This window comes from Alligator mississippiensis, chromosome 2 (genome assembly GCF_030867095.1).
Source record: "Alligator mississippiensis isolate rAllMis1 chromosome 2, rAllMis1, whole genome shotgun sequence".
In the NCBI taxonomy this organism is placed as follows: Eukaryota; Metazoa; Chordata; order Crocodylia; family Alligatoridae; genus Alligator; species Alligator mississippiensis.
In genome coordinates, this window is record NC_081825.1 from 247,492,909 (window position 1) to 247,509,510 (window position 16,602).

At 43.0% G+C, this 16,602-nt stretch overlaps 1 protein-coding gene across 3 annotated transcripts in view; it reads left to right on the forward strand.

Moving 5' to 3' along the window:
• Positions 1-16,602, forward strand: part of DPH6 (diphthamine biosynthesis 6) — a 425,610-nt gene that overhangs the window by 148,281 nt on the left and 260,727 nt on the right. For all 3 annotated transcript variants that reach the window (XM_019496211.2, XM_019496209.2, XM_059723009.1), the window contains exon 8: positions 10,450-10,537. In XM_019496211.2, coding sequence (XP_019351756.1) covers positions 10,450-10,537 — 88 coding nt within the window. The remainder of the gene's footprint in view (positions 1-10,449; positions 10,538-16,602) is intronic.

Consider the following 16,602-nt stretch of genomic DNA (forward strand, 5'->3'; position numbering starts at 1 on the left):
GCCTTCATAGGAGGCTGTAAACTTTTTAGACATTTGCACTTTCGTTTACTTGCTGATTATGGCCTGCAGTAAAACTGGTACCTACACACTGACACTTTTATCCTTTCATGAAGTGCGAATTGCCTGTAATATTTATCTTTCATTACAGCTACATTTGATAAACTGCCACATCATTAGCCTGTGGGTTCCATTAACTCTGTCGTTTTTTTTAACTTTAGCAACTTAGAATGACAATGCTAAACATTTTCCTTCAATTACTAAGGGGATGTTCATGAATGTAAACATTGCTTGAATCCATCTAATCTACACTGAGTAACTTACTTCTTTGCCATAAATTGTTAAAATCTGTGTAGAAGGATATGGGAAATTCCTCCATTTTGATGCAAGTCCTCTGCACAGTGTGTTAAATAGCTTTGCCAGAGTGTTTCCAAGTGAAACACTTTGACTGCTGTTCCTGTTTTTAGTCAAGTAAGTGGACCTTAGTAAAGGTGTATAAGTTTTGCTTCTATATCATTTCATTGGTCTTCTTGAGGAAGGTCAAATTATAGATTAATTGGATGTTCTTGGGGTTTTGTTGCTACAGTCTCATTATTTTATATCAGAATTATCTGTCTCTTTTAAGGAGGAAAAGGGCTTAGAGCTGGCCAACTGTGTTCTGCAGTTCCATCAAGGAAATTGGAGTTTAAAGGAGCAGCAGCTGTGAAATAGGGATAAATGTTAAGGAGTTACCTCCTGACTAGAATAAGATCCAACCATTAATTGAGTCTGGGGAGAAAAGAGAGTTTTTGCAAAGTGGATCTGGATTCTAAATACTGGTAGATGGTAGAGCCCTCATAAGGACAGGGTGTGCTATATTATGGGTGTTATTGTAATATTTCTGTTGTGTGCCTCACTTTATCCATAAAGGTAGTAAATGTGGAGACTGTGAAGCAAGAGATATGCCTATTTGTGGGAGGAGACTAGATGGACTTCTAGCATCAACTGAGTCCTGAATAGCTTTGTTGATATATCAACAAAGGTGACATGGCCAACACCCTTGAGACTGGAGGAAAGTTGAATGAGGTGACCATAGCGCTGGAGAAATGAGGAAGAAGGCAAGAAGGTTTCATCTCCTGTTTGGGACAGTCTGAGGAGAAAGTCTGGAGATAAGAGACCAGCAAAGAAGCTTGGGGGCTCAACAGTTGGAAAAGACCAGAAAGAACACAGTAGAACAAATTTTGAGGATGCCCTGGGCTATGTGGGCTGGACTGGGGACAGGAACTGATTAATCCTTTGAAGGACGGGGCAGAGAACACCTGGATAGGTGGTCTTTTCCCCAGTAAAGGTATTAAAGCAGAGCTTGGGACTTCAGGGCATTTATACATATACGTTTTGGTCCCGTGATGCACCGAAGATCTGCTGCTTCGGAGCACACTCGACTAATCAAGTTTGCTCCACATGTGAGCTGATGCACACTGCGCTGCATCGCACGCAATTGTATAAGCAGCGAAATGCATGTTTGCATGCAGAAAATGGTGGCAGTGCGCTTTTGAACTAAAGCACCCCATATCTGTTTTAGTTCAGAAGCACACCACCGCCATTTTCTCAGCACTGACATGCATTTCGCTGCTTCTACAACTATAAGCATGAGGAAAATGCCCTCAGGTTCCAATTGTTCTTCTTAATAAGAGGTAAAGTCCCTCTTTCAGGGGTAGAACGGATGCTTGTTCCTTGAGTTAGGGCTATGGAGAACAGGGAGGTGAAGGACTGAAAGGCCAGGGTCTCAGAGTGGGGAACATCCCAGGCTTCCCCTTGCTCTAGAAGTCACACATGGGTTGACTTTGGGGGGCAGTCTGCAACCAATCAAGTCTTCAGTGATCCCAGACAAGGAACCCCTGGAAGAGACTGGCAAGTGGGCATTACTCGTAAATGGGAGGGAACTGTTGTTCAGCCTTAGAAAGGAATGCTGTGGAATCCCTTAATTGTAGGGAATGTAGTAGTGAAACATGGACCAGGACAGGAGGAGATATGTGGAAAGGATAAAGGGCTGCAGCTTTCACCCTGGCTATATGGTAACTATAAATCTAAAACTTCGGAATAAGGTGAATTTGGGAATATTACTTCCATGCTCTGAGCTGGGAATAAGTTATTTGAGGAGCCAGGAAATATTTGGGGAAAGGGGAGGTAGGTTTATAGGACCATTTATGTCATGAGGGAGAATGCTTAGATGGGACCCTGCCACAGTTTCCCTCTGGCAGCAGCAAAAATAAAGGAAATGTGGTGTGTTTCTTGTCAGAGCAAAGTTAATTTTTTAAGTTGGAGGCTACTATTCTCATTGAAATGAATGGCAAGTTCTTATCAATTTTAGTTAAATACCTAATGCAGTATATATACACAAACTCTGTGTCTATATTTGATATAGTACTTATTACAAAAGTGTAGCCTGATGAGCTTTATATTAATATTCTCAGCAATAAAAAATCATTCAAAAAAGCTAGCTAGCTTTCTAACTGCATTTGACAATTTATTAGCTGAATAATAAGTATGTTTACATCAGTCTCTGTACTGAAATTTGTTTGCCACTTGTTTGATTTTTGTTTAAAAGCTTTCTATTTGGACTTTACATTGAGATTGGATGCCAAGCACTCTTGTGGGTTGTAGATCCCTTCCTACATAAGACAGGGAGTCTGCTGCAAAATTATTTCAATTCTGGCTAGAAATTCCTAGCTATTATTATGGGGAGGGGAGGATTAATATGTAGAGATATGTTACATTACTGATTCTGAGGTCTGATGGATCTAGACTTGGTTTGGGCTTCAAAGGAATTTCGGGGGGTAGGGGGGAGGTGGATATCGGTTTCTGAGGTCAACTAAGACACAAGTGAGTTCCCAAATTTAGTTAGAGCAGTTGAAGAAAATAGGCCTGTTCATCTTGCAGAAAAGGTGCTTAAGAGGAGACATGATAGCAGTCTTAAAATATGTGAAGAGCTGCCATAAGGAAGGAGGAAAACAACTTTCTCTCTTGCTGCAGAAAGGAGGACATAGACCAATGACTTGAAGTTGCAGCAAAATAGGTTTGGATAGGGTATCAGGAAAAGCTTTACTGTTAGAGCACTAAGGCAGTAGAATAGGCTGTTGTAGAATTTCCATCACTGGAGGTGTTCAAGAAGAGGTTGAGCTATGGTCAGGGATGATCTAGGTGTAGCTATGCCTATGTTCTACTATGGGTATTTCCCATGCTTCTGGCCTTTGCTGGTTGTTGCATGGGCCAAGAAGGAATTTTTCCCTTCCTGCTGTTGCATTTTAATCAGAGACATTGGCCATGGCTGGGTATTTTGACTAGTCTGTGCTAATGCTGACTAGAGAGTCTTGCCTGTCTGCTGAGGGTCAGACTGATTGCCATATTTGGGGTCAGGAAGGAATTTTACATCATCATATTGGTATAGACTTTGACGGTTTTTGCCTTCCTCTGTAGCAGAGGCCATGGCCCTCTTCCTGGGATCTCCTGAATGTATTTTAAGAACCTTGCAGCATCAGGATACTGGCCACTGGTCCTCTGATTTACCTCTGGCTGATTAGTGTTATGTCTTGTGTTGTGTCTGGGTTGACTGTATAGTTTTGCTGGAAGTTTAGACAGTGGATTTGTATAGGATGGCCTAGATAGGGATAATCCTGCCTCAAGCAGAGGGTTGGACTAGATTACCTGTAAGGTGGATAGAACTATAAGGTGGATAGAAAACTGGCTGGATTGTTGGGCTCAGAGGGTAGTAATCAATGGCTTGATGTCTAGTTGGAAGCTGGTATCAAGTGAAGTGTCCCAGGACATTCTTGAGGCCAGTTTTGTTCAATATTTTCATTAACAACCAGGAAGATGGCATAGAGTGCACTCTCAGCAAGTTTGCAGATGACACCAAGCTGGGGGGAGTAGTAGATATGCTGGAGGGTAGGGCTAGGATTCAGAGCGACTTAGACAAATTGCAGGATTGGACTAACGAAAATCTCCTGAGGTTCAACAACAACAAGTGTCAGGTCCTGCACTTAGGACAAAACAATCTCATGCAGTCATACAGGCTGAGGGCTGACTGGCTGGGCAGCAACTCTGCATAAAAGGACCTGGGGGTTACAGTGAACAATATGCTGAATATGAGCAGCAGAGTGTCCTTATTGCCAAGAAGGCTAATGGGCTACTGGGCTGCATTGGTAGGTGTGTTGCCAGTAGATCAAGGGAACTGATTATTCCCCTTTATTCAGCACTGGTGAAGCCACATCTGGAGTACTGTTTTCAGTTTTGGGCCCCCCACTACAGAAAGGGTGTGGACAAATTGGAGAGTCAAGCAGAGGGCAACAAAAGTGGTGAGGGGGCTGGGAAACATGACTTATGAGGATAGGCTGAGGGAACTGGGCTTATTTTGTCTAGAAAAGATAAGACCGGGGGGGGGGGGTGGAGAGGCATTTAATAGCAGCCTTCAACTATCTGAAGGGTGGTTCAAAAGATGATAGAACTAGAGTGTTCTCAGTGGTGGCAGATGACAGAACAAGGAGCAGTGGTCTCAAGTTGCAGCAAGGGAGGTTTAGGTTAGATATTAGAAAGAACTTTTTCACTAAGAGGGTAGTAAAATGCTGGAACAGGTTACCCAGAGAGGTTGTGGACTCTCCATCTTTGGAGGTTTTTAAGACCCGACTAGACAAACAGTTGTCTGGAATGATCTGGTTGGGGGTGGTCCTGCTTTGAGCCAGGGATTGGACTAGATGACCTTCTTAAGCCCCTTCTAACCCTAATTTTCTATGATTCTGTGACCTCTGGAAATCCCTTCCAGACCTACTTCTCTATGATTCTATGATAATGACTCCTGAAATGTTGTCTTGCTAGCTGCCAATGATTCAATGAGCTCTTCTGGCAATTAGGAATAGGTAGAGTGAAGGTGTTCTGGCTGGGCCCTTTCCCTTTTATCCACACTCCATACTTGACAGGATAGAGAAAGGAGGATTGTAGAGATGGGGCTATCTCTCTCAGGGCATTCGTTTATATCAGATAACTAGTAAGGAATTTTTTTACCTGCTTTTTCATACTGGCCTGTTGCAAAGCAGACTGTAAATTAGAATTAGATGTAGTGCTCACCTGTGCAAAAGTAACCCTCATTTAACATGAATAAAATGATTTGGACCTTCTCAAGATTTTTACTGCAGTGTTGGCCACTTGCATCTTTAGTTGAGGAGAAATGTGTGGGAGAAAATGTGAAGATCAGTAGTTTACATGCCATGAGGATTATATAATTTATTTCAGGCAAGCTTGATTAGAATGAAACACAGCATTTTGATTTTGCAGATATGTGATCATATAAAGGGAACTTTGGATATTGCATGGTGAACTTTCTGAGCTGTAGTTGAAGTGTGTGATGTTTCTTTGACATTAAAGAAGAGTTACCTATGTAAACATCTTTTTTTATGTTTAGTATGGGTTCTTGATTTTGATAGATACTGAGAGATTCTAGGTAGACTATTCAATTTACTATGCTGGTGTGGTTTCTCTGGGATTAGATTGCCATAGTTGTGATATATTTCACCTCAGTATGATTTTTGAAGTTTAAATTCAGTTTTATGAGTACCTCCAAGGACTTCCAAGGTCACTAAAATCCCAAGTACTAAACTGTTCCAATTCTTCTCCCTAAAGGAGATCCCAGCAGAAAACATTGAAGATGAGTCTTTCTTACAAAATACAAAAGGGAAAATCTAACTTGCCTATTATAGCAAATAGACTCCTGAATAGTATTTTCCCTGGTTGATGCTTTTATCATATGTGTGACTTCTGAAAAAATGCATTCCTCAAAATTATCCTCTGAATAGATAGGAGATATGCTAGATTTCTGGATGAGAGAAAATTGCCAGTACTGACACTTGCTTTATTGTGGAGTGATGGCAGTTTCTCTTTTGTTATGGCTCTGTAACTAGTTTTCCTTTATAAAACCAGATTTAATTCTTACCCTTCCCCCTCAAGCTTTATCTGAAATTATGTTTTATGTTCTAATTTTCTTATGTATGCTGTCTTTTCAGAAGAAAACTTATGGGAAATATCTTTTTAGGGGGGAGATGCCAGGTTAATTAAGTAAAAGATTTGAAGATATGCAAGTTTAAGGATATACAAGGTGCAGGAGAGAAGGGGTGATATTGTATTAGAAACATGGGACAAAAAGTTAGATCAGATTTTATCTGGCTGTGCCACAGGTCTGTTGTAATTCAGTTGTCATGTTATTTATGCCAGATATTGCATAGGTGCTGTAACTCCCTTTGAAGTCAGTGACAGTTGCAGATTCTCAGCTTTTTTTGAAAATGAGATTTTAATCTTTTACATCAGTTGAAGCATCCAAACAACCTGAATTTTTTGTCCTTTACTGACACAAAGTAATGATCATGTGCAAAATCTATGCAATGTTTAAAAACTATACACAATCAAGCCAAAAGTGATCCTAATTTACAAACAAAGGCATTACAGTGTAGCTGTCCATTGTTGTATTTTTGTCTTAATTTTAAATTCCAAGCCAGGTTTCATAAAATAAAATGATCCATTTTTTAAACTGAACTCCCAGGTTTCAGTGAAGTCTGACAAAGGGCTTTCAGAAGTTTCCAGCTTGCTTGCTTTTCTATATGCATTATTTTTGAGAGTATAGAGGATTTGAATCCCCACCCCTATTAAGCCTTATTGAGTGCTGCATCTCAGGAGAAATTTCAAACAAAAGAGAATTACATCTTTATACTGATATGCCCCTATCACTATAATTTCAGAGCATCTGACATCCATAGCACCTAAGGAGGGCTGTGGTTGTTGAAGTCTCCAAAATGTTGACAGTAAAGAGTTTGCTAATTCTTTTTCAGAAAAACTGAAAGGCCACATCCATATGAGCATGGACATTTGTTCCCTGGGGACAAGTAGCAGTGGTACACCTTGCACTGCAGCTGCTTGTCCCTGGGGAATGCACGTGGCATGTGTGCTTTGGCATGCGGCAAGCTACCCCAGGGGCAGTAGGGAAGTCTGGGGCCAGTACTGGACTGGCCCCAGCAGCCTTACCTGAGGTCCTGCAGGGGCTGCAGCAGGAGTTATCCTCCTGGGCGGAGTCTGGCTGCCAGCTGCAGCATGGCTCCGAGCAGCCTGGCTCCTCTTTTCAGTTGCATACACTACCTGTGTGCGCATTGTTCCACTTTTTTTTTTCTGCGGGATATCCAGGGGTCAGAAAAGCCTGTAGGGGAAAAAAGGTGGAGTGGCACATGCATGGGCAGCACTCCCTTGCAGTGCAGAGAACACCTGCCTGCATGGTATGTGGTGCTACAGACAACTTCGCAACGCCACATACCGCATGGCCACGGTTATCTGGACATGCCCAAAGTGTCTCAGATGATGAATCTTGTGTCATGCAAGTCTTTCCATTGACTTCAGTAGCCCCAGATTTCACCCACTGTATATTTGATCTTGACATTCCAAACCATATTTGAAGTACTTCATTAAGTATAACAAACAAGAGGAAGCACTTTTTTAATACAGGGCATGTTAACTTGTGGAACTCATTGCCACAGGAGATTGCAGAGGCAGGTCATATAACCAGGTTCAAGAAGGCATTATACAAATTAATGGAGGGCTGGTCCATTAATAATTATTAAATGGAAGAGTCAAAGATGTATATCCCCTGATATCCTTAAATCAATGATAGTATATACTGGGAGGAGTGCTCAGGGAAGCATGGCAGATGACTAGACACATGCCTTGTTTATAGATTCATAGATGTTAGGGTCAGAAGGGACCTCAGTAGGGCATCGAGTCTGACCACCTGCCCTGGGCAGGAAAGAGCACTGGGGTCAGACAACCCCAGCTAGGTGCTTGTCCAGTCTCCTCTTGAAGACCCCCAGGGTGGGGAAGAGCACCACCTCCCTTGGAAGCCCATTCCAGATTCTGGCAAGCCTTACTGTGAAGTTTTCTAATGTCCAACCTAAATCTGCTCTCTGTTAATTTGTGGCCATTGTTCCTAGTTCCAGGGGGTGCCCTTGTACACAGAGCATCTCCTATTCCATGCTGCCCTCCACTGATCAATTTATAGGCAGCCACAAGATCACCTCTCAGTCTTCTCTTGTGAAGGCTGAAGAGATCTAGGTCCCTCAGTCTCTCCTTGTAGGGCCTTGCCTGCAGGCCTCTGACCATACAAGTGGCCCTCCTCTGAACTCTTTCAAAGTTGTCCACATTCCTCTTAAAGTGTGGCACCCAAAACTGGATGCAGTACACCAACTGTGGCCTTACTAATGCCACATAAAGGGAAAGTATCACCTCCTTGGACCTGTTTGTCATGCACCTGCTAATGCATGATAAAGTGCAGTTAGCTTTACAGATCACTTTGTTACATTCACGATTCATGTTCATCTTGGAGTCAACAGTGACTCCAAGATCCCTTTCCACTGCTGTGCTGCTGAGAAGGTCCTCCCCCAGCTGTAAGGATTTTGGTGGTTCTTTTTGCCTAGGTGCAGCACTTTGCACTTGTCTTTGCTGAACTGCATCCTATTTTGTTCTGCCCATTTTTCCAACCTGTCCAGATCTGCCTGGATCTGTTCCCTACCCTCTGATGTGTTAACTTTACCCTATAATTTGGTGTCATCTGCAAACTTGGACAGGATGCTCTCTATGCCCTCATCCAAGTCACTGATGAAGATATTGAATAGCACCAGTCCAAGGATCAAGCCTTGCTGGACTCCACTGCCCACATCTTTCCAGGTCGATATCGACGCATCCACCACAACTCTCTGGATGTGACCTCTAAGCCAATTTGCCACCCACATCATCTACATCACAGCCTGTCAGTTTATTTACGAGAACAGACTGTAATACCATATTAAAGGCCTTCTTAAAGTCTAGGTAGATGACATCTACTTCGACTCCTGAGTCTAAGCTTTTTGTGACCTGTTCATATATTCTTTTTGTAAAGTGCCTGCTCCTGCCACTGTCAAAGTTAAGATACTGAGCTAGATGGACTCACTCTGGCCCAGTAGGCACTGAAATATGAAAACAATAATTGTGTAGAGAACGGAATCCTGGGGCTTCATGTTTATTCTTTCTCAGTGACTCAGTATGAAATTTATTCAGTTTACAAGTAAGTGAAAGTTTTCTAAATACCAACCCTATAAATCTAACTTAGGGTCTGAAAACTGTGCTGGGTTCTTTCTCAATCTGATAGTAGAAACTTATGAAGTAGGAAATACGAGTCTGCATATACAGTTAAAAAATATCTTCTATTTTAAAATACCTTTTTTTCTAATTTTTTTTTGTCCATTACTATCCTTTACTATCCGAAGACATCTATTAGGAGTTGCATAGTTCAGATTCCTTAAAAACAAAGCAGTTATAAATGTCAGCATTGGATTTTCAGTTTAAATCTGCATGTTTTTATCTTGGTATTTCAAACCTACAATAAATATATCCAGATAAGAATGGACCAGGTCTTCATCTTTTGGAAACTGAGGCAGTGACTCTGATTTAAACCATCAGAGGGTTTGGTTCAAAGTGCTTGGGGGGGAGGGGAGGGGGGTTAGTAGTAGAAACACTCACTTGCTGTCTGACCATGGAGAGTAGTTTCTCTAGCCATTTGTAGTGTCTGTCATTTAATCAAATTAAATTTAGAATTTGATCTCTGGTTATCTTTTGCTTTTACTGGGAATAGGCTATAAGCTGGAGATTCACCAGTGTCACAGTAGGCTATCTGTACCTATGTTTCCTTGGTGAAGACAGCAAGACCAGTGTAATTACTAGTGAACTATCTGTGTCAGCAGCTTTATTGAATAAAACCAAATCTGAGAATTTTTATGCATATGATTTTTTTCTTATACCTTCTGTGAATTGTTTTGTTTCTCACCTTTTGAAACTGTATTTCCCCTAGCTATCTTAGCTCCATTGCTAAATTATCTTGTTTTGAAACAGTACAGATGGGTGCAATAGATATTACCTCTTGTGAATTGGAAATGACAGATTATCAAAATGAAGACTAAAAATTAACTCATTTGAATCATGGATCTGAAGTTTGCCACTGCCATTGATACACTTAGCATTAGCAACTTGTGTCTAGTGATCTTAAGCATTGGGTGCAAGTCAGTTAAATTATACAATCTGGCTTCTCAGTAAAAAAAATATATTATAAAGCCAGTTCTGTAGGGTGTGATTCCTACACCATTATTCAGAAGAATGGAATGAGGTTATCCAAAGATTTAAAATGCTGCTGAAATAAGAACTCAGTGGTATTCTTTACTGACATTAGAACTTCAACCACGATGTCATTTTTACTGACACACAGAACAGGCTTGATTTTTTTATTTTCATTTTACTAAAACCTACTTACATTGGTCTGGCAGTATAAAATAGACTTAAACTAGATGTAAATTATGTTTATGCTAAATTAAAGTTTCTTTCACTGACTTTAGTGAAATGGGGTGTTTTGTCTTTTAGGGACTCATCTGATGTAATTATACATTCGGCTGATGCGTTTGCACCCGTGGCCTATCTTCGTTTTCTAAAATTACACTTAGAGAATAAGGCAAGTACACCTTTCCAAATACCATGTTCTTTTTCATAGATGCAAAACGTATCTACACTTTTCTCTTCTTATGTCACCTTTTTCTCATTTTAAAATTAATCTAGTTTTTCTGCAATATTCTTTTTTTGTTTTCAGTAAAACCTGAATGTAGTTTAGCTAATTTTCCAAAGTTACCATCAGAAAGACCCAAAACAGGTGTTCACTTGTGCCAAGTGAATTAATGGGGTTAGCATTTCTCATCTTGAAACCTCCAGGTGCTTAGCAGACAGTGCTTAGCCAAGTACATCCTAACCACTGAAGTGCAGCCACCTATCCTGTGGAACACAATTGATGCTTTTATATTTGTGCACCCTATAAAGCATTCTTGACTCACTGTGAGGTGACTTTTCTTGTTAATATTTTTGATGCGAAGTCATTATCAAAGAATACTCTTATTTACCAGTGTGTTTTTATTGTATATACCAGAACCTCATTTCACATGTGGACTCTGCCACAAGCTGGTATTGGTTCTAAGTCTGAGAAGCAAAGAATTTGCTCATTAACCTTCACACCATCTACTTTTATTTTAGTCAACTGCACAGTAAACTGAATTTCTTCAGTTTACTGTGTAAAAGAAAATATTTTCTCAGTTTAAATGTGGCAGTAGCAGTGCTATGATACTATAGCTGATACACACAGAAAACTTAAGATAATATTATCAATAATTCAAAGGGATTCAGTTTTTCACTATATGATTCCATAGAAAGTGCGCATTACAGGAATAAGACTATAAACAGATATTATATTTGTCATGGGACCAATTTATGCTGCAACTTTTCCCAGAGATCCAGTCAGGTTTAGATTGGCTGAATGCATCATCACTCTTCTACCAGCAGGTGGCAAGAGAGAGCACACATACCATCCCTTGCTCTGGTCAAGTGTTTTTAGGTTCCCCTGACCCTTCCAGTGCCAAACAGAGCCCCTGTTGGTTGTTCAAATTGATGGTGGTAACATTTTTGTGGAAGGGAATTTGATATGATTAACTGGCTTGTGCCCCTGACTACTTACCTGCATCTCCACTGCATTTATGCTGCCACCAGTGACCATGACCCAGAACTTCCACCACTGTGAGCTGCTGTGGATTTGTATGTGGTTTTCAACTTGCTGGCCCAGCATTGTGAACTCATGTGTAACAATGAACAGAAAAAGTGATGTAAGCAGGCTCTGATGACCACCATGCCTACTTCCATTCATTCCAGGTACAAGGGAGAAGTACTTGTGAGGGAAAGGTTTATGTGTAGTTGCTGCCCAACAATGGCTACCTCCAGCTCCTAATACATGGCAACAGCTGCTGCCCTGAAGATCTTTTGGCCACAGATCAGTATATTGTGGCCAGGCAGATATGGGAGTGGCTTCAAACCATGTAGCAGTGTTTCTAGGTCAGGGAGATGAGCAGTGACTGGTGGGGGCAGATTATAATGGCTGCCTGGGACAACAAGCAGTAGCTCACAAACTTCTGCATGTTCAGGGGCTACTTTATAGAGATTGATGCCAAACTTTCCCTAAACATACAGCAGCAGGCAATGGCAATATGGTCTCCCTTATCCATGAAGAAGTGTGTTGCTACATGGAGGCTCACAACCCCAAATAGCTTCCAATCTGTGGAAAGCTATTTTGGGGTTGGCAAGTCAATGGTGCAAGGAGGTGTGTTTGGTGATCCAATGGGAGATGGCCTTGCATATCATAAACCTTGCCTACCCACAGGAGGTCCTAGATGGAGTTGCCAACCTGAGGTTCTCTAACTGCATTGGGACTGTTGATGGTACACCTTTCTCCCATGTACTGTGGCCATGACTTCATCAACCAGAAGAGCTACTTCTCAATTATGCTTCAGGCAGTTGTGGACCACTGTGGCTGTTTCCCGCACATAAATATCAGCTGATTGGGCATGGTACATGCCAGCATATTTAGGTTCTCCATTCTCCCTGATCTGCTGGAGCAGAGGTAGTTTGCCAACTGGCCTGCCTGACATCAAGCTGGAGGACTATACTCCTGCTACTAATGGGAGACCCTGTCTACCCACTACACCCCTGACTGATAAAGCCTTTCATTGGATGCCTGGATGATCAGAAGGAACTGCTTTAATTACCAGCTTGGCAGCTGCAGAATTCCCGTGGAAAATGCTTTTGGGCATTTTAAAGCTCCGTGGAGGTGCCTGAGGACATATCAGCAAGGGCAACATGCCCTGTTTTGTGGTCTATGCATGCATGCCTGCATGCTGCACAGCATCTGTGAGGCCAAGGGGGAGCCCTTGATAGTGTACTTCACTACCCTCTATGACCACCTTGTACAATCCAACTGAGACACTGTAAGGAGCGTGATTGATCTGTGTCTAGCTTAACTTTGGCCAAATAACTCAAAAAGGCTGCAGACAAGCAGCTCCTGCACTGCTCAAAAAACATGGAGCAAGCATCCCACACACCATACAAGATGTTTGTGGTGTGCTGTAGGATCATGTTAGGAGCGCAATCCTCTTAGGAATATGGTCCTACCACTACTTCCTTCTCACTGCCACCCACCCACCCACCCCTGGCCCACTCTGTGACCCACCCTTTCCCATGGTGAAACGTCCATGGATTGGATGAATTACATTCACTGGAATGGGCGACCAGAGGGAGCTTCAATTGATATTTGCAGCTAGCATCAGCTTTTAGAAATGTCCAGGATAGTACAAGCAAAGTCAGTGGTTGCTAAGAAGGAAACCAGAACTCCATGGTAATCTTCACCAGCTGCCCAAGAGGCAGACCTGATGATTTAAGAGCTGGTTGTTTTCTCTTTCCTTGCTCACTAGCTTGCAATGTATTGCTTGTAATAAAGTGACTTGATGTAGCCCTCATGAGTTGTTAGCATGGGAGTGAAAGACATCAGTGCTACTTACTTAGGGTGTGAACCAAGGCAAAAAGATGAAGGTGCTGGCAAAGGGGATGATGTCTTGTGGTGGCACATCGGTGTCATAACATCTGGGTGTGAAGCCATGACTTATGCTTTATCTTGGCTTCTAAGCATAAGGCCAGGTATAGCAGGGAGGCTGTGCGCTACAGCCATTGGGTTTTTGCTAGGATGATAGATGAGGTATTAAGTAGGCAATTAAACTGCGTTGTAGCAGATCCTGGCCTCTGAAGGCAGCCGAGGCGCCCACTGGTGCCCCTTGACTTTTGCCCAAGTCTGACTCTTTCACCCTCCCTTCTACTTTATCTCCCACGTCTTGATGTAATTATCATAGAATCATAGAAAATTAGGGTTGGAAGGGACCTTAGAAGGTCATTTAGTTTAACTCCTTCATCAAGCAGGACCATCCCCAACTAGATCTTCCCAGCCAAGGCTTTTTCTACCCGGCTCTTAAAAACTTCAAAGGTTTAGAGTCCACATCCCTTCTGGGTAACCTATTCCAGTGTTTTACTTCCCTCCTACTGAGAAAGTTCTTCCTAATATCTAACCTAAACTTCTTTTGCTGCAACTTGAGACCATTGCTCCTTGTTCTGCTGCCTCTGAGAACAGTTTAGCTCCATCCTCTTTTGAACCACCCTTCAGTAGTTGAAGGTTGCTATCAAATCCCCTCTCAGTCTTTTCTTCTCTAGATGAAATAAGTCCAGTTCCCTCAGTCTCCCCTCATAAGTCATGTGCCCCAGCCCCCTGACCATTTTTATTGCCCCCCACTGGACTCTCTCTAACTTGTCCACATCCTTTCTGTAGTGGGGGGCCCAAAACTGAACACAGTACTACAGATGTGGCCTCATCAGTGCTGAATAGAGGGGAATAATCACTTCTCTTGATCTGCTGGTAACACACCTACCAGTGCAGCCCGTGTAAGCCCCAGGTCCTTTTCTAAAGAGCTTCTGCCTAGCCAGTCAGCCCCCAACCTGTACTAGTGCATGTTCCACCCTAAGTTAAGGACTTTGCACTTGTCCTTATTGAATCTCAGGAGATAAGTTTTGGTCCAATCCTCCAATTTGTCTAGGTCACTGAATCCTAGCCCTACTCTCCAACATATCTACTACTCCCCCCAGCTTGGTGCCATCTGCGAACTTGCTGAGGGTGCACTCTATGCCCTCTTCCAGGTAGTTGCTGAAGATATTGAATAAAACTGACTACAGGACGGACCCCTGCAGCACACCAAGGATGGACCCCTGGGGCACTTGATACTGGCTGCCAACTAGACATCGAGCCATTGATTACTACGCTGTGAGCCCAACGATCCAGCCAGTTTTCTATCCACCTTACAGTCCATTCATCCAACCCATACTTCCTTAGCTTGCCTGCACGTATGTTGTGGGAGACCATATCAAAAACCTTGCTAAAATCAAGGTACACCACATCCATTGTTCTCCCCACGTCCACAGAGCCAGTCATCTCATCAAAGGCAATCAGGTTGGTCATGCAAGACTTGCCATTGGTGAATCCATGCTGGCTGTTCCTAATCACCTTCTCCTCCAAGTGCTTAGAAATTGATTCTTTGGGGATCTGTTCCATGATTTTTCCAGGACTACAGATTACTGGTTGGTAGTTCCCTGGATCCTCCTTTTTCCCTTTCTTAAATATAGCCTGTATATTTGCCTTTTTTCAATAATCTGGGACTTCTCCCCATCAACATGAGCTTTCAATGCTGACCAGCAGCTCTGCAGTCACATCAGCCAACTCCCTTAGCACCCTCAGGTGCACTCTGTCTGGCCCTATTTATTCATAGATTCATAGATATTAGGGTCGGAAGGGACCTCAATAGATCATCAAGTCCGACCCCCTGCATAAGCAGGAAAGAGTGCTGGGTCTAGATGACCCCAGCTAGATACTCATCTAACCTCCTCTTGAAGACCCCCCGGGTAGGGGAGAGCACCACCTCCCTTGGGAGCCCGTTCCAGACCTTGGCCACTCAAACTGTGAAGAAGTTCTGTATGCATTTACTTGTATGCATCCAGCTTTTCTAAATATTCCCTAACCTGTTCTTTCACCAATGTTGGCTGCTCACCTCCTCCCCAGACTGTGTTGTCAGGTGCAGTAGTCTGGAAGCTGACCTTGCCTGTGAAGACAGGTGAAAACGTCATTGAGCACTTCAGCCTTTCCTGCATCCTCTGTCACTAGGTTGCCTCCCCCATTCAGTAAGGGACCCACACTTTCCTTGATCTTCCTCTTGTAGCTGACATACTTGTAGAAACCCTTCTCGTTACCCTCCATACCCTTGCTAGCTATAACTCCAGTTGTGCTTTGGCCTTCCTGCATGCTACTTCTCATCCCTGCATGCCCAAGCAATACTCTTATACTTCTCCCTAGTTGTTTGTCCAAGTTTCCACTTCTTACAAGCTTCCTTCTTCTGATTTAGTTTACTGAAGAGTTCCCTGCTAAGCCAAGCTGGTCTTCTGCCATACTTGCTAGTCTTCTTGCACATCGGGATGGTTTGCTCCTGCACTTTCAGTAAGGCTTCTTTAAAGTACAGCCAGCTTTACTGGACTCCTCGCCCCTTCAGACTGGTCCACTGCCTCAGACTTCCACTTCTGGGCTGCAGGCCCTGTCTTGCGCTTCTTGAGCTCTGAGCCTCTTGGCCCTGGTCTTGCCCTTCTCTGATTTGGCTAGTCAGTGTTTTAGCCCTCAGCCCTCTGATCCCTGATCCAGGCTAGTCTGCCTGATGCTGACTGCCCTACTGGGTACCCCTCCATGGCCTCCACACCTCCTTCATAGCCACAATCTGGTCCTCCGGTTAAACTAAAACAAATAATGCCAGCCCAGTGTTTTAAATAGCTAGGCTGCTGAAAAAGTCTGTTTCCCAGTCTCCACCCTTCTATGAGCTTTTGAGGCACCTGCTGTGATCCACAGCCTCCCTTCTTGACTACCTGCACTGGCAGAAGCTCTCCCCCATGCAGAGTTGAGGGCTGCGCACCCCTGTGCCTCACAAACCCAGGCTAGCAACTCCTGTGCTCCTTTTCTTACAGTCAGGTGTTCTACTGACCAGCCACAGGTGTGTCCCCTCAGCGTAAGGGGAAGTTTACTGCACTTAGGCCTTGCTACCTTCCCTCTTGCAGCTAACTTCTGTCCAG